Genomic DNA, 18,511 nt, shown 5'->3' on the forward strand with positions numbered 1-18,511 from the left:
TACTTGCAAAATCACTTATTTTATGATATCTGATATAAGAAACATATGCACAAACATAAAAAAAAAGGCTCAGCAAAAATATTTTTTTTTCTAGTGCTGGTAAGGCTAAGATTATCACACGATTATATAAATAAATGAAATATTATTTTATATATAGACTGTACGGATTATAGAGTCGAATATAGAAGTTGACATAAACCAGGGCACGATGAAGGATTGAAGGCACATTGTCGTGGCTTTTCTGTTTGGCCTTGCTCTCTTTTGCTAAGCCGAGGTACAGTCAACAAGGACTTGGGCTTGACCGCTTGACTAATGAGCAATGAGTAGTCTCCCTCGCTCTACACGCATGCATGCAAAAGGCAGTAGCGATCGTGCTCCTTTTCCTCCCAGGCTCCCTGCAGCAGCTGCAGCTCTGCAGCCCATGGAGAAGAAAGGTGTCGTCGGCAGTATTTGTGATTTTACTAGGAGGATCTGGTGGTGGTCCCGCCAGGCTAGCTCCTGTTATGCTAGCTAGCGATACAGGTTAGCTAGCTAGTAGGCAAAGTATCGTGACATCTGACATCCTCAGCCACAGCCCACACACAAGGGGGATGAACACAAATATATATATAATTGTTTCAAATTACAGTAAACTTTTGGTTCAAAGCGTAAAATTGCAAGGGTGCGCGTGCATGCATGCTCACCTATTTTGCAGTTTGCAACTTGCAGGTGGGAATTATTTACAGTACTAACTTTATTACAAACTATAAAATATTATATTTTTCTGAATATGTAGCTTATGTTATATAACTAGATATTTTAAAAAAATGAGAATATTTAGTACTCTCTGTCTTAAAATATAGTTTTTTCTAAGCCTCTTTTTTCCATCCACGTTCGAATAAATGATATACAAACTATATTTAGACTAGTTAATGAATACGAATTATATTTTAGAACATACAATAGGTTGTTATGCTATGTAGTTGGAGTGAGCTCCATTCTACTTTTGGACGTCGGCCCCACTTTCATTCTTACATCCGGTGGATTGTTTTCTTCTAGGAATTTCCTAGAATGAATTGGTTCATCACATACGAAGACATTCATTTTAAACCAGTTTAATTTTGTGTCATCTCTTTTCTCTAGCAACCAAACACATAAATAACTCAAATGGCATAATTTCATGGCACCCCATCTTATAACTGTACCTTAGGGGGCGTTTGGTTCGCTTCCCAGGCGAGCCTGGCTCGCACTAGCTCAGCCAGGCTACAACTGGCCTGGCTGAGTGTATACGATAGAGTGTGTTTGGTTGTCTGCATGCGTTTAGTCTGGTTCACGAGAGATGCTGTTTGGTTGGTTGCATGAATACGGCCAACCAAACGAACGCTGTTTTTTGCACGCACAGATGCAGCTGCATCTCCTGAGAAGAGAACCAAACGCGCCCTTAAAGTTTAAGAGGAATATTATTATATTTATATCATAAGAAAAAGTATGCCACTGTGATACCGTGCTCTTTCTTTTCTGAAGTAGCGTACCCGTATACGGATACGTACGCTGTACTGTAGTCGCCATGCCTCGGGCGCCCATGCGCCTAGGCTGCTTTTGCAGCCGTTGTTGTCTCCTCTGTGGTTCTAGGGTTCTACCTAGTTTTCTAGGATCCTAGGCCTGGACAAGAGGCTCTTGCTTGTCCTGTCAGGCTGCTAGCTTATCCCGGCTCGACAAAAAAACACGTAACCCGAAATCTGAACCCGTAAAACTGAAATACCCGAAATATCCGAAACCCGAATTTTGTTCCGGAATTTCGAGTAGCAACTTGTAAAACCCGAATTTATTTTGGGTAATTCGGGTATCACAATCGGGTACCCGAAATACCCGAATTACTCGAACTTTCATGTGTCATGTACTAATGTCATGCTTAATTATTAATTTATACATCTATAATTATGTGTAAGTGTGCTACTTGTGATTGTAGATTGCTTGTGTTTTATATGTCCATGTATATCATTATTCAAACTATATTTTTATACTAATTTAATAGGGTGTATATGTTTTTATGAAGCCGTCACAATAGTTCGGATAATTCGGGAATACCCGAACCCGAAATTCCGGGTACCCGAATTTTCGGGTATTGCAAAACCCGTTGTAATTTCGGTTCCTCGCTCAGATCTCTGTGATCCACCATTCAAAGTTAGTCCACGCTTACATCCCCTCCGGACATAAATCTATTGTCCCTAGTTTCCGAAACCGCGACATAGACCTTTTCAAGTTACAGAGACGAAAGTGTTGGTGTTTTGACCTGAGGATCCTACCGACTAGTGATTGAATGCTGCGTGCCCTGGCCCATCTGTGTGATGCAAAAAGACACAAGTCTTTATCCTAGTTCGGGCAAAAAAAAGACCCTACCTCCAGCAGACGGGGATGAGACTTATATTACCTGCACCTAAGTGCTTGCAGTAGGGAAGGTGGCCGAGGCCGAGCTCGGGCTAGACAAAGTTTGTCATGAGGCCAAGACCGGCTTCGGGCGAGACGTAGTTTTCTCCCTAGGGCCAGGTCATCCTCTGCCGTATGTGTGTCCCATTCGGAGTTGGCAGACGACTTGGGGGACAGTAGCCGTTGTTGGGCATGCGTCATCGTAGTTGGTGAAAGCGGACGAGACCGCGGTCCTGTCGCTCCTGTTGACCGTGGCATCACGTGGGGTAGATATGCGTATTGAATGCTCATGTCCCCTACGGCCTTTGGCCGAGGCCTGGCTCGAGGTTGTCCTCCTTGCCTGAGACAGGCTCGGACGAGGTGAAAACATCCATTCCATGAAGGGAGAACCTCGGGCGGGACGATGATTTCCTCGAGTACGTCCCCCGTCCGAGGGCACGCTCGGGTGAGGTGGAGTTTTGAGTGACCGTCATGTGAAGCCTCGGGCGAATCATGGTTCGTACTTTCTTGACCTCACGAAATGTGTCTGGCGGCAGCCTTGGGGTTAAGCGCGTTTAGGGGCATAATCCAGGTACCCCTAATACGATACCTGACACCCTAATTACGATAATCGACAGAAAGAATACAACATTCTAAGTAATTATGTTGATCTCTCTCACACATTAGAAAGCTAAAACTACTCTACCACTAAGCACCATAGAGATCGAGCAGCTTCCTATCTTATTTATACCCTATTACACATTTCTAATATGTTTCTATATATTCTCGCTGAACTACTTGAACTAGGGTTAAATGGTCCAACTTTAAATTACCGCATCTCACAGCGACAAGTTTTTCATGAATTCGCTTCGTCTTAACGTCACATACCGCCAACAACTCATGTGGAACTTCAATAAGATTTTGAGGTGTAAACCTAAAAACTGTTCGCAAGTGGTTTTAATATCTAAACCACCAATAGCCTCGTGAGTAGCGTGTCTGATGTACTCTCTCGTAATCTCGACATATATCACCGTCAATTTGTGACCATCTTATTACCAAGTTCTCCGGTGCCCCCATTATACTTAGTGAATCATTTTGTTGATTTGGTCAACACAGTCTACTCTTCCATATACTTTTACACTTGTTGGTTTACCTAGGAGTCGACCATCATAGTCAGCCTTTCGCTTCTCGAGTCTCTTAGTTCAAGCTTTGGCATCGGTTTTTTTATCGCTCTTGTCTATCAGCACAAACTCGTTTGACATCCACCTTCAACATAGATTGTATCCAAACTCCACATCTAAACATCACAAATGAAGAGATACGTTGCATAACGTCAAAAGCAATAAGATTAGTGTACAAACTTAAATAAAATCGATCATTTCTTGGATAATCACGTATCATATTTAAATATTAGGCTCATATTTGAATACTATGGACACGTCTCAACCACGCATTCGTATTTGTGACGCTTGAAGTCGCAGATATAGATCCATACAAAAAAAAAAGAGTGCTCTCGATCGTAGTCTCATCCATTTGTAACGTGGTAGAGTTAGCAGTGTATAGGTTCAAGCTGGACGCTTGCAGTCTCGAACAGACGTGCATGTGACTGCAAAGCGCAAAGAAGTTATTCTCAAGCAAGCCCAGAATCTTGCTGCAGCTGGTGATGTATGGCTGTTGGATGTTGCTGTGCGGTCTAGTTTGATGACATCATTGCCAGTACTGGATATTCCTTCCAAATTCCATTCTACATCAATCGTCGACTATAATTAGTATGTATGATCATCTGTTATGATATGGTGTTAGCTACACTGAAAAGGAGCATTGATATAGTATTTTGGACTAAAATATATCACTGTTGGTACCAAATAACCGTGCACGAGAGGTGCTTGCTAATGCTTGATATGATGTTTGTTCTGTGATTTGAAGTAGTCTTTGTTGCATATCAACACCATTTCTGAACAATCAGTAATGCCTATGATATAATTCCATTTCAAGGCTTAGTAAATTACTAAAGTTTAATACATATCACATCGAATGTTTCAATATTACATTGAATACTAAATCAGGCTTGATATTAAAATAGACTACAATTGAAAACCGTTGTTTAGATGACCATAAAATTGGCTTTTGGAATCACAAGAGGCATCCAAACTCAATTTATGTTTGGATGTACAAAACATGGAATTGAATTTGTGAAGAGGAGCAGCGAGTGTCGGTCTGATTCCCCACAAAATGCTGAGCTGGTATTAGACTCTATTTCTAGTTTTGAATTCTGTACATCCAAAACCGGCATTCGAGCTGTCCAATATCAACTGTGAATTCTAAGGCTGAATACCTGCGTTCAAACGGGCTACCAGAGATATAGAAATTCGCAGTTGGATTGAATCTTGGTGACACAAATACATGTAACACATTCTTAAGCACTGTTGCTGTTAGAAAAGCTGCATCACTAAAAAGCAACCCATTGAAACGGCCGAGGCCGCATGGGGTACAGGCGGGTTTGTCTTGATTCCCCATCCCCCGATCCATCCGTCCATCAAACCACCATTTTTTTCCATCTCTTTTTCGAGCCTCCTGCTGCCTGCACTGCGCTGCCTCCTGCCCTGACACCCCTACTCACACCTCCAGCTCTGCAGCGGTGGCTGTCTAGGTCCCCTAGGTCTCTAGAACCCTAGTGCCTACACCTAGCTCGTAGCGGGCACCCTTGGCTTCATCTGAACACCTCTGTCTCTCTCTAATCTCTTTCTCGCTGCCTTTTTACTCCGACACTATTCTGAGAGCTGCATAAAAGTTGCAATATTGTTACATCTCCCCCACCACAACGGTACAACCCGCTCTATAAATCATGCGCTTTGTCTTGCTTCTCGTTGTACACAATCTCCATCTCTCCTCCTCACCCATCCACTCCACTCTCTTCCTAGCTAGGTCTAGTAAATCGCCATGTTCTATGTTTCTATATCTGTTTCCTTCCACAGACATTTGGTTCTCATGATGCCATTTCCTTGCGTCTCCCTCGAGTTTGCAGATCTCAGTTTGGTAGCTTCTTCTATTCCACTGGCCATCACTTGCTTTGATTTCTTCCGTTTCTTATAGGTTGTACAACCTTCTGTTCTTTGGATCTGAGATTGAATAATCACCCATCTACACCTAGTCATGGTATTTTATGCAACATGTTCTAGCTAGCCTGGAACTGCCTGCCCAAGGGAACGAGTGAAGCTGCCAGCATGATCTAGCTCGGAGTGATCACGCGAGGAGAACAATAGCTCGAGGTGGTCATGCCTTGCTAGATCATGCTGTGGCAGCCTCACTTCTTCCCGTCCTTGGGCATAGCACGGTGGTGGTGGCCGTGTTCGTCTGGTAAAGCAGGTAGTATATATGTACCAACAGTTGCTGCATCCTACCTTCTAAAGTTTATTTCTCTACATCTCTTGGGAGTAGAGTGGTAGTGACATTCTGATCTGGGTGCACCTGTTTGTTCTTGATTCTGATTGATAGATTCACAGCTCGTTCGGTTTATTATGCTAGTTAATTGGTTGCTGCTGCATGCTGTTTGCTCTCTGAATGATAGTTTCGTAGCTTAAATGATCAAGATTGATGTATGTATGTGCATGTATTTCGCTTTTAATCAAATCTGTAAGTGGCCATTCTATTTTCTTGCTGGCTTTGATTCCTCGTAGCAAGGACAACCCTGGCGAATGCAAGTTTCTGCTGCTTATTGCTTGTTCTTGGTTCAACTTTGTGATCCATAGCTATCCGCGCTCGTGGTCCTCGATGTGATGCTTCATTCATTATAGATCACGGATAAGGCCAATCATTTGCTTGTGGTCCTCGGAGCAGAAAACTGATCTACTATGGTGTGTGTGTGTGGTATGAAAAATCCTTTTTAACCTAATAGTGTGTTTAGAAAAAGAAACTGCCGTGGAAACTAGTTTTCTTTTTTTTTTTCTTTGCTGCGAGTGCGAAGAACCCACATTATGCCCCTTTGCATATCTAGCCATATCTGCTACTCATGTTTGGAGTCCTCGGCAGGAATACTCGCACCGACCACCAACAGAAAGAAATACTCTCATATCTACCGTTTGTTTATTTGATTTGATCAACTTTATGATGTAGATATTATCATGAGAACGCGGCCTTGATGTTGTTCACATATATATGTGGTTGCCATGATCGCATGGTGGATATCCTAGCTAATTTCTTCTTCAAAGCCGTCTCTAAAGTTTGTCCTTTCATGGTCGAATAATGTTTCGCAGCAATCTTAACACATTACTGATTATTTCTCAGGCGAGGTGAACTAATTAAGTGGCTGAGCTAGAGCATGTTGTACTTGCATAATAGAGTCCAGATATGTTGTGAACAAAGTAGATATTCATGTTAGCAAAAAAATAAAAAAAGGTGCCGCCATGAAGCCTGAAATTTGGGTGTAGTAGCATGGTAGGCGGAAGAACTGTCGAGGTAGGCGAATATACAATGGTCGCTGCTGATGTGACCCAAACGTCCGAATGCATGCACTGATTAAGTCGTAGTCAGGCCCTTCAATTTGTGGGCAGGAGACAGAGACGCTGCTCTGGTGTTTGCAGCCGCTACATTTCACACTTTTCACGGATGCAGAAGTGCTCCTGCTTTGCGTTAGTGTCGTGGCTTGGCTTCACTGGAGGTTCTGTGCTCATGTTTATCCGCAAGCCATCTGAGTAGAGTAGGACTACACGGACTCTCTATATCAAAATAAGTATATGACGTTTTTATTTCAGACATCTTACTCAGGATGTTTTTGTTCGTCTTCCTGAACTTAGATTTGTTGTCAACATTTAGAATCTCAACTAAACAGATACAATAAGAATAGATTCTTGTAAATCTATAGATTTCTATTGTTCAATTCAGAATAACTTTCAACTCTATAAAGTTTCTATATCTCTAGTTTAATTTAGAATTACCTTCTAATCTAGATTTTCTAGACTTTTATCATCCATGCATATTACTATATGTCATATTCTTATAATATATATAGTTCTCAGTTGTATAAACCAAATATAAATTTTAGTTTTTTTTCATAATTATTAGCTCACATCAACTTTGTCACAACTCACAATTAAAATCTACCGTTAACAGATCCTTAACGTTTTATCTTATTCGATTTTTAGTATAAATATTATTTATTTTGTCATAACTCAATTTTATCTAGAAATACTTTAATAATGACATACCTATTTTGTATTTTATAAAAAAAACTTATATACAAACGATGATATCTAAAAGTCAGAAGCACGGCATGTTTGCTACCTAATTCATTCCCTCAATACCCTCCTGCTATTCAGTACTGGCTTAGCCTTAGAAAATTTATTTACGAGACTAGTTGAAGTTTTTTTTTTGTTTTTTTAAAAAGCATGCCCTCTGTCGTGGTGCCTAACTTAACATTATATTCTAAGTCACCTGATTCTATTTATACGAATATTAGACCTATTTGCTACCGTCTAGATTTTATTGTAAATTTTCGGCTTGGGGTTCCGTTCTATAATTTAGTGCAGTAAAACTTAACTAAAATCCATAGCTTGTAAAACTTAATTAAATAAATTAAACAAAGGGTGCATATTCATGTAGGTTTGATCCGGCTCAGGTGAGCTAAAATGTTAATTCAGATTGTTGGAAAATACAAACCAGCTAAAAGCTACGTAGATGCGAGATCCAACCTCCTTCCGCCCGCTTTTTGTTCAGCCTTTTTTTCCACGGCAGCCCCGGTCGATCCCATTTCTTTTCTTTTCCACGCCCAATCCTGCCTGCCTTCCCTCTCGTCGCGTGACACACACCTCCACGACTCCAGCCTACCTTTGATTTGCCAAAGGTGTGTGTGCATGGGCCTGACGCATCTTGCTGTCCTGTCTCTTACCATCGGCGTGGTTGGTATTGGGCTATCCTCCGCTCCGTGTAGTCTATCTTCCAAATAGCTGTGGCTTTAATATGAAAACAGCCGATAGAGTTAAATACCACCGGCATACTCCGTACAGCTGTGGCCGCATTAACGCCTGCCTCGATCGCTAGCTATGGCCTTGTGTCAGCGATTGCTGATGCATAGAGCGCCGCGCGCCGCAGCTCGCCGCCGCTATGGCCTGTGTCCTGGCTGCTAGCTGCCGCCTCTGACGACCTCCGTTCAGATTTTACACGCTGTAGCTCAGGGGGGCCGTAGTATTGTGCTTGTCCCTTTGGTATATTACACGGTATTGGTCACGAAGGAACTCGCAAACGCGCATGTTATTGCACCTTGACATCATATTTTTCTCGCATTAACATCAGATTTATCAGATCATAATTAGGTACCTAGGACGGAGTATCTCATTAGATTTGACCCTCTCGCACACACTTGTTTAATATTAATAATAAATGCTATCCAGTATCCACGATAAACGAGATTAGCCCTGTACGAAAATTATATAGAGATTGACCACATCGCATCTACTATTTGACTACATATACTATTGAGGCTAAAAAAAGATAGGAAGCTTGTCACACTTGCATGACAAGTTGCCACATACATAGACTTGGATCAGCTAGCTAGACCCGTATAAAGTTAACAGTTGGAAGTAAACTCAACTTCATACGACCAGATAGACCGTCGAAACTTGAACTCAAGCAGGAGATGACGGCCGGGAGCAAGAGACGCAGTTGACGCCTGCCATCGTCCCGATCCCGGGCAGAGACGGTGAACAGTGGGAGAAGCCCACAGGTGGCCGTGTACGTCGCGCCGGACGCCTCGCCCGTGCCGAGCTGTCAACCCTCGTTCATGGGTGCTCGTAGCTCGTCGGCCCTCCGGACGTCGTGGAGAAGCCTGCCTGATGCGGCGCAGGCATCGTGCGCCCAGGCGTCAGCGGGCGAGAACCGAGTGCAGAGCGACAGAGAACCGCTTCTGCTCGTTTGTTTTCCTTTGGGTGCTTTACCTTCGGGGAACAGGGCAGAGGATCTTCCATAGACATGGTTCACGAGCTCGGCGTCGTCAGATACCGCGAGAGGGCCGTCGGTATCAACGCCCCAGTGGAATGGAACGCTGCCGTCGGGATCCTGTAACGAGGCCATGGACACCAGCTATTACTATTAGCTGCCTATCATTGCCAGCTGAATTTTTTATATTTTAGCCATTCCTCGGAAAAAAATTCACGTTTTAGACCTTAAAAAATTTTAATGTCATTTTTGGACCCTTTGCTCGGCGCAATAGCCAATGACGCCGAGGTAACACAGCTCGGCGCCATAGGCTATGGCGCCGAGGTGCGTGTTACGCTGGCAAAAACGGACGTCGTGGCACCGACGTGGCACCAAGCTCGGCGCCATAGATCTTGGCGCCGAGCTGTGTTACAAAAACAAAAACAAAAAATATCTAGATGAATAAATAAATCGGTCACAAAAACAAAAAAAACTAGATGAAAAATAAATCTGGACGGACAAATCAGCGACATAAACGAAAAATATGGACAACAAAAAAAACAAATTAGTAATAAAAAAATACGTCCGCCATGGAGCTTGAACCCACAACCTCAAGGTTAAAAGTCTTGCACTCTACCTCAAGGTTGGCGCCACGTCGTTCAGGTTGGGCCAGCGTAGCACGCACCTCGGCGCCATTGGTTATGGCGCCAAGCAAAGGGTCCAAAAATGACATTAAAATTTTCTAAGGTCTAAACATGAATTTTTTTCCGAGGAAGGGCTAAAATATAAAAAAATCGGCATTGCCAGTGATACCATTGTAGAGTATCTTAATTAATAAATGAAAACGGCACTGGTTCATAGATCCAGAAACAGATCAAAGAAGAGGCAGAATTATAAATTATAGATTGAGGAGGCTAGAGATAGCCACAATACAAATCAACGGTACCACCACGAAAGAATGTGCGAATAGCATCTTTAACAGTGTCTTAAATGAGTGCCTTATTTTTTGAAAATACAATTCAACTAATAAAAACAACAACTCCAATATTTTTCTATTTTCATAAATGTTTATCAAAAAAAAATGTAAGGCAGATCTTGAGACCGAGGCGGGCTCGCCGCACCCGCTTTTTGTGAGACAAAATCAATGAGGACCATGGATCCGGGAAGGAGCAGTGATGGGCCCGATTCACGCACTCCACTCGGCCCATATAGAACTATGCCTTCGCTTCGAAGGCACGCGCATCGCGAAGGTCGTTTGGTCCCTTGCCCATCCAATCCGAGCATTCCCAGTGCGCGAACCAACTGTTCGTTTGCTTTTCAGTCTTCGTCCTCTCTTTTGCGGCCCAGGGCCAGTTGTCGCCCGCCCGCGTCGTCGTCTCCGCCGGCCGGTCGGCCTCCCAAACCCTAGCGAGCCGAGCGAGAGAGAAACTAGACGCCATGTTCGGGTACAGGAAGGCGGACCCGGACCTCGAGGCCGGCGGGTCCTCGCTGCTGTACCCGGGGATGACGGAGAGTCCCGAACTGCGGTGGGCGTTCGTCCGCAAGATCTACGTCATCCTCACGGTCCAGCTCGCCATGACGGCAGCCGTCTCGGCCTTCGTCGTCAAGGTGCCCGCCGTCTCCAATTTTTTCGTCTCCTCCAACGCCGGGATCGCGCTCTACATCTTCCTCATCGTCCTGCCCTTCATCGGTAAGCCCGGGTCTCCCGTCTTTTGCGGGATTTTTTTTCTCCCCGTGAGCTGAAATTGGTGTGCAACCTTTTGCGCGCAGTGCTGTGCCCTCTGCACTACTACCACCAGAAGCATCCGATCAATCTGCTGCTGCTCGGCCTCTTCACCGTCGCCATCAGCTTCGCCGTCGGCATGACATGCGCTTTCACTAGCGGTAATTTGCTCGCTCTAAGTCATCGTTAGGTGTGGTAGCGTGAGTGATTTTATACTGTTTGTCTGATTGAGCATCTTAAAATGGTTTTTGAGTTGGTTGGTGATTCTAACGAATGGGCGTTTCTGTTTGCATTAGGATTCCACTTCTTTAAATACCCCTTTAACCACATTTGTTGCACTAAAATTTGGTAAATTTTGGCAACCAATCGACAGTAAACCAATCGCCTTAACATTAAGGTCTGTTCTATTATTTCCATCTCCACAAACATATAGTTGAGCTGCTGGAGTTCTTCAACAGTGTCGACACCGATTTCAGCCTAAAGAATGTGATGTGCCAAAAAACCCTGCATAAGTGTAATTCATCTGAAGTCTCCCCGTCTATAAATCTGTATTTAGATTGCATGTTCTAATGTCTTTAGTCGGATATGCTTTAGATTAACCTGCACAAATTTTGAACAAACATGTTACTAGTTGGTCTTGCCCATTATTGTTATGATATCTACATGTGTTTGTGGATTAATCTCTTGACTTTAGGTGTAAGCATCTCTGTAATCTGCCCATCCAACACAAATGCATTTGGTACATTGCTCCATCTGTGGGTTTTATGACCGTTAATTCATCTTGTTGAGGCCTTGTTGAAAGGTTGTCCGGTACTCCGTTAGTGAAACATTTATTCTTTTTGCTTTTCTTGACAAGAAAACCAACGAGCAAAACCATCATTGGGTTTCTCCCTTTTACTGTTTTGTATTTTTTTGAGCTCACATCATCCGGTAGAACTTAGAAGTTGGGGCTTGTTTGATCTTTTTTGTATTAGAGTTACATATCCTGCGCTTGTTTCTGCCTCTAGCTCTTTTGTGGGCGTGGCATTGAAACTCCATGTTGACATTGTTACGAACTTTTTGGCAGACCCAACAACATCTGTTTAGAAACTAGCTTTAGATGAATTCCATGGGACACTTAGTACATTTGCATAAGGTCCTAAACCTTGAATGCTTCTATGACATATTGCAGAAGTATGCAATGGGATCAGCTCCATTTGTGGCAATTAACTTCATGTACTGACTGGAATTCTGCCATGTGTGATTGCAATGTGCTTTACTAATGTCACCGTTTTGAGCATGTATAGTTGGTGTCAACTAGTATTTTGTTCTCTATGAAGGAGTTGATTGTCTGTTATCAATGTGAGCAGGAAAAATCATTTTGGAGGCTGCCATTCTTACAGCGGTGGTGGTGAACAGCTTAACTGCTTACACTTTCTGGGCTGCGAAGAGGGGCCATGACTTCAACTTTCTCGGCCCCTTCCTAATTGCTGCTATCATGGTGCTCATGGTGTTTTCACTAATCCAGGTTGGATGGCTCTACCTGGATTCCCTTTAAGTACTTATATATCTTTATTATTTATTAAGATATATTTTTACTGTGGTGGATTTTGAATGCATCATCGAATACTTATTTGCTTATGCTGAATTAATTATGCACCATACTAATGGAGATTCTGCGCAGATCTTTTTCCCACTGGGCAAGATCTCTGTGATGATATATGGTGGATTGGCATCTCTTATCTTCTGTGGCTATATCATCTATGACACAGACAATATCATCAAGCGCCACACATATGATCAATACATATGGGCAGCTGTTTCACTCTACCTCGACGTCATCAACTTGTTCCTGTCTCTGCTGCAGCTGCTGAGGGCAGCCGATAGCTGAGCTCATTAATGGAGTGTTTGGTTTGAGGAATGATATAGTCCATCATCTTCTCACTCACTTTTTTGTTTGGTTTGTGGAATGAAGTGAGTTAATCCATCACCACCTCATTCTCATAGTTAGTTGTTTAGTATTAATATGTGGAATAGAGTCATCCCACTAAATTTGATGAATGGACCCATGATGCACCCCTTCATTTTGGATAAAGTGATTCATTAAACCAAACACTTCATAAGTTTTTACTTCGATCTTATTCACACGTACATATCTCACAGACTAATGATCATGGATACTCCAATTTATAGTTAGGCTCCAATTTATAATTAGATTCTGTCAGTGCGACCTTAGTTTAAATGTCATGTGTCGCTTAGCCGAGAAGATCAGTTTTGTGTATGGAACTGCAAGAGTCCACGACTGTTTACCAGCTTTCGACCAGACGAAATGTACCTGTACTTCTACGCACGATCCCAGTAAAGCACTGCGTTTAATCTGATTTGTCCTATTTTATTTTATAATTGGAGGCATTTAAATGTGTTCATTAACTTAGATTCTCTGGTTTGGAAATTGGTGAGTACAGTTTGATAGCTTACTAAAAATTTCTCTAAAATTTACTGTTTTGGAAAATCTGAGTACCCATGCCACGTGTACAATGACGCATCTAGACATTCAAAGCCAACGTGTAGCTAGAAAGATAAACGTTTGGTTTCTTATATTATACTACAAAACAGCAAGACACAGATTGGCCAGGCCAGCAGCCATACGGCAAGTACAGCCACGACTTGATTAAATCTTACGCATATCACAGCGCCATGAACGAACTAAGCTCTGCTGGCAAAGTTTGCGAGACCATCGACGCATGGACTAATTTTGGTAAATTCATGAAATGAATTCGGATCCCCAAGACATAAATTGCAGGATTACAAGATGCCAAGAGGTAATAGCTTCGGCATCACCAGACCGTCTTTTAACTCCTCGTGTATAAAAATTGGGGAAAAAGTTTGCCAGGGTCAACTAGAAATTGCTCAATTCAACATCTAACTGTTTCTAGTATGTCATACACCCACTGGATTAAGCTCAGCCTTTAAATGGTCTCAGTGCTCTTCTGTCTTTCTCAGATCCTTCATATTTGTCGTGTCCACACTGAAAATAAACCAAGCAATTTAGATTCAGGAAAATGGACCACCTCCATCATATATGCATATGTGAAGAAATTAGGAAGAGCTTCATGTTCTCCATGCTTGTCAATGCACCCCCTCCCTTAAGCACATTCCTATCTGATTTGGTAAAATGATTTCCTTCACCTTTCAATTTTGGCTAAAATAAAATAGCCAGTTATTAGACCAAGAAGAATTCCAGCTACTTTTTCTATACAGGTTGTAAACGTACCCTGCTTGTACAAATGAACAGAGAAATGGCAAAATATATAGCTGTTATCAATATCCAACTGTTGCACTTGCATATCACGCAGATATCCTATTGATCACTAAGCTTCAATTTCTATGGATATCCTCGCAAACATAATTAATTTTATTAGATCAAAGAATACATGTTTCCAATTCTTGTTCATGTTCCAGAATTGCAATTTCTCCTCTCCCCCAAATAGTTAGTACTGGTCCAGCTTGGATCTCCTTCAGTAACATTATCATTTTTTCTTATCTTCACACCAACAAAACTTTATAATCTAGCACTTGTGGAAAAGGAAATAGAACCAACCAAATGGAAACAATGGCAATCATCGTAAACATGTGGAAGCGAAAACCTTACGTTGTGCCATAAAGAGCAACCTTTTGAATTTTCGAGACATCACTTCCAGATTGATTGTCCTCAATAAATACAGTCAGGCTGAAATAATAACAGAAGGCCGTTAAATAAAAACAGTGACAAGAAACAAAAGCATATATATATATCGTGAAATGTATATACCTGCGAACATTTTGGAACTTGACATACTTTAGCGGCAAAGGTTTATTCTGCAGGAAAGAAAGGCCAAGACCATCAGGGTGAGCAAAACAACAATGGCTGGGATGTCAAAAAACTGGATGACCATCAACCATATTTAAGAGTAGGATGATAAGTCATACCTCTATCAAATGATCGGAGGATAGCTCAAGGGTGTCCATTGGTGGATAGTCATTGACATTGCTGCCATTTATTACATAAATATGTGGTCAGGCTGAATATAAAAGACAATGTGTTTTGAAAAGTCCAAATTCTAAATAACTCCAGGCAGCTGGTAGCATACCTGAAACCCATATGCTCTTTGTTGGAAAAGAGTTTTACTGTTTTAGGGCCTGCGATGATAAAAGGCACATTATTATTGTTTGAAAAAGAATCGGAGCTATAAAGTTGCAGTGGCAGAGCATATCATGCAGTTCTCAACAAAGAAATCGCTAGAACATCAGTGTTTGTGGAAATTTCAAAGAAACAACTTATAATTTGAGGAAACTCAAAACTGTCAGGCAAAAAAAATAAGGACTTGGCATTAAGTTGGTAACACATTATGTTTTCAGTGAGGTCAAAGTGCAAGACGGCAATAAAATGAGAGAATTCCCTATTTAAAGCTAGTATATGAGTGCTTCCTTTTATGGCCATGAAAATTACAGTCTTTATTTCATGCTGGATCTACCTTCTATTTTCAATTACACTAATGTTAACTATTCCATCCGGAGTCTGATGAGTGCCATGTGAAAAGATGGGATTGCATTTATGGTCTGCAATTCTCTAGGTAGCAGCTAACGCCATGAAGCAGCTAGAGCAGCAGCAGGTGGAGCTGCAGGTGGCCATGGCCACGCCAGGGTCCAGAGTCCAGACAGTGTCTTTGCCCCCTTGCAGTGCAGGGGCTACTTAGATGCAGCAACAAGGATATGGAAGCAATGGACATGGTGTGAGGGCACACACGAGTGCATGTCATAGGGAACAGGGGAAGCAGTGGCCCAGGCAGCATGTGCACGCTGTCGCCATTCTGGAAGACTGCCGGCCTATGGTCTTGCACCTCACTTCTGTTGGAGATGAAACTGTCAACTGCTTCAACCTTAAGGTCAGCAAAATGGCACGTCTGTTTTACTTCTTGTCACACATGTCGTCTTCGGTTGCTTACATATCCCCTCGTTTTCCTCAAATCATGCAAATGACTGATGCAAAGCCTACATGATGCCAGTTAGAACTATGATCCTGACAAAGAAATTTGGACTCCTAACTCGGCAGCAATTTGCATCACCTAATGACAACATTGTCATCCATCACTTGCAGACTATCAAACCAAAGCTGAGATGTCTTTCTGACGTTACCTGTGCTTGACGCATGCTGTTGCATGATGATTGCAGAAAGCAAATTTATTATTTTTCCTCCTGGAGTGTGGCTGTTGTGTGGTGGGATATCTCAAAGCAGAGTGGGTCTCAGGGTTGGAATGTTTGAACACTATTCATCTCAAGCCATATCCTCTTATTCGAACTCAACTAGAAGTTATTTAAATTTCACACTTTTCATCCAACAGCCCTCCCATTTCTGTAAACCTGTTGAAATTCATCTAAACATTGTGTGTCCATGTATTTATATTGTATATCCCAGAACATTAATATGTTGATTGCTATATGCAGACGACAGGGGCAATCTGTATTTTCACACATCACTTAACAGCCTTTCGATGGAAAAGCTAACGGCAGTGTCATATTATTGGGAATGGAATTAAGAGCAGGTGTCAAATAACGACAGGGGCAATCTGTATTTTCATGCAGTGTGAAGTAAGGAATTGTTTCCAATAAAATGGCGACTTAACACTGCAACACTAATGCTATCAGAAATCTAAACAAACAAGCACCTTAGTTGCACATATGAAGATAAGATATTTTTTTAGCAGCACCAGCGCCACAACTAACAAGTAACAACGCATTATACGAGGGGACGCCAATCAGGACCAGATGTTAATCCATGAAATCACAACTGAAGTTACATGATCTCACAAGGATCCCGGCAGACCTAACATCAATCAGATGATCTACCTATCACTATTGCATCTAGCTTCAGGGGCGGACCTATGTAGGTCCGAGTGAGGGCCTAGGCCTCTACTCATTTATCTTTTGCAATTGCAAATAGTAGAGACTTAATTTTCCCCATGAAGTCCCCTGCCCAGTGTCACTTAGGGCCCCTTTGGTAGGGCTTAATTTTCAGCTTCGGCTCTGGCTCATGCAAAAGTTGTGCCAAACACCTCTTTTTCAAATGGCTTCACCAGTGAAGTGCTTTTCTAAAATGAACTAGAGGGCATAAGCCAAAAAAAGTGGCTCACCCGGCTTCAGCTCACGTCATTTTTGCACAATAGCCCTCTCACCAATCCAAATTATTTTTTTTGGTCCTGCCCTCAATCCCTAGCCACGTACAGGAGAGATCTATAAAAAGTAAACTATACAAGGGTCTTTCTGAAAAACAACTTATAAGCCGTTTTGCCAAATGATTTTTCAGAATGGCTTTGGCTCATCTAAAGAAGTGGCTTCACCTCGTGAGTCAGAGCCAAAGCCATTTTTGGAGAAGCTAGAGCCCTGCCAAAGGGGCCCTTAGACTGTCTCCAATAGAGCGTGGGAAATAGAGGACGCGCAAATGTAATTGATACTGGGGATGCAATAGGGGATCTGCTGGAGATAGCCTTAGATGCCCCTGCTCTAGCATTTTGGTGCCCATCCTTGCAAGTATGCACACTCACTCTCATTTTGTTTTGGGTCCACCCTTGTCTAACTTATAGGAAGGTAGCACTCCTAGTTATTTTCAACATGTAAACTGACAATTGGGCGCAAGTCTAGGCTCATCGCAGTATCGCACAGACCCCCGACAGTGAGTTGCAAATCTTACCCTCTTCCTCGGGGCCTTTGAATAGCACGGAATGCAGTTTGACCACTTGCATGAAGGGGATGTAGATCAGCAGCTGCTCGTCCGAATCACTGGCGAGGTACAGCCCCTCGTCGTCCCTCAAACTCTGCAGCCACCAAACAAGCACCACAAAGAAATCGCCATTATAGTTCGCTCTAGAGCCACGACCGATCAGGAAGTCACCACCGATGAAACCTTAGGAGTTAGGAGAAGAACTTCTCGGGAAAGAAAAGGAAAACCAAACGAACCGCCCACACAAAAAATCGCCGAAGAGCAGAATCCATCATCCGTTGGAATCACAGTGAAGGGCTAGTCGAGCTGGGGTTTGAATGGAGGAGAAACGCGGCGCCTAACCTGCTTGAGCGCGTTGACGATGCTGTGGGAGGAGTCCTGGTTTAGGCACTCGACGCCAGTCCAGTCGATGAAGTCAATCAGATCCACCTGCCCGCGCGGTACCTGCACGGTCACGGCCGGGCCAGGGGGCGGGGTGGCCACGGCGGCGGCGGCGGCGGCTATGCTGGCGGCGTCCATGGCTTGGGTTGGCTTCCAGAAACTTCTGGAACTGGAAGGGCGGGGCGGGTAGTAGGTACAGGGAGGGGAAGGCTGGAAGAGGGGCGTATTTGCTACGCTAAGGCTGATTTGGTGATTGATGGTAAGAAATCTTTTTGCTATTTAAAATTAAATTGGAAGAGGATTTCTCTTGTGGATTCCTTAATCACTAAATCAGCCTTAAATTCGCTTTTCGCAGAGGGCATCGTGGGCCGCTCGCC

The 18,511-nt window shown here is 42.9% G+C and overlaps 2 protein-coding genes, 1 long non-coding RNA gene and 1 other non-coding gene across 4 annotated transcripts; 3 read left to right on the forward strand and 1 right to left on the reverse strand.

Annotated features, from left to right (window-relative positions):
* Positions 1-5,578: 5,578 nt before the first annotated feature.
* On the forward strand, positions 5,579-5,852 carry LOC115029018 (MIR167cHG). The gene has a single exon (NR_163704.1). It is a non-coding gene; the product is annotated as an MIR167cHG (long non-coding RNA).
* Positions 5,581-5,712, forward strand: MIR167c (microRNA MIR167c). Its single transcript, NR_121038.1, has one exon. It is a non-coding gene; the product is annotated as a microRNA MIR167c (primary transcript).
* A 4,683-nt stretch (positions 5,853-10,535) lies between the features above and the next one.
* LOC100282793 (transmembrane BAX inhibitor motif-containing protein 4) lies at positions 10,536-13,362 on the forward strand. Its single transcript, NM_001155699.2, has 4 exons — positions 10,536-10,984; positions 11,065-11,178; positions 12,367-12,524; positions 12,681-13,362. Exons 1-4 carry the CDS (start codon positions 10,732-10,734, stop codon positions 12,885-12,887), a joined length of 732 nt encoding a protein of 243 aa, NP_001149171.1. The 5' UTR covers positions 10,536-10,731; the 3' UTR covers positions 12,888-13,362.
* Positions 13,363-13,642: 280 nt separating this feature from the next.
* LOC100280535 (uncharacterized) lies at positions 13,643-18,385 on the reverse strand. Its single transcript, NM_001153454.1, has 7 exons — positions 18,096-18,385; positions 17,724-17,847; positions 15,127-15,175; positions 14,966-15,026; positions 14,808-14,854; positions 14,649-14,726; positions 13,643-14,024 (listed from the first exon to the last, which is right to left on the reverse strand). Exons 1-7 carry the CDS (start codon positions 18,270-18,272, stop codon positions 13,976-13,978), a joined length of 585 nt encoding a protein of 194 aa, NP_001146926.1. The 5' UTR covers positions 18,273-18,385; the 3' UTR covers positions 13,643-13,975.
* Between the last annotated feature and the right edge of the window lie 126 nt (positions 18,386-18,511).

This window comes from Zea mays, chromosome 5 (assembly GCF_902167145.1).
Source record: "Zea mays cultivar B73 chromosome 5, Zm-B73-REFERENCE-NAM-5.0, whole genome shotgun sequence".
Classification (NCBI taxonomy): domain Eukaryota; kingdom Viridiplantae; phylum Streptophyta; class Magnoliopsida; order Poales; family Poaceae; genus Zea; species Zea mays.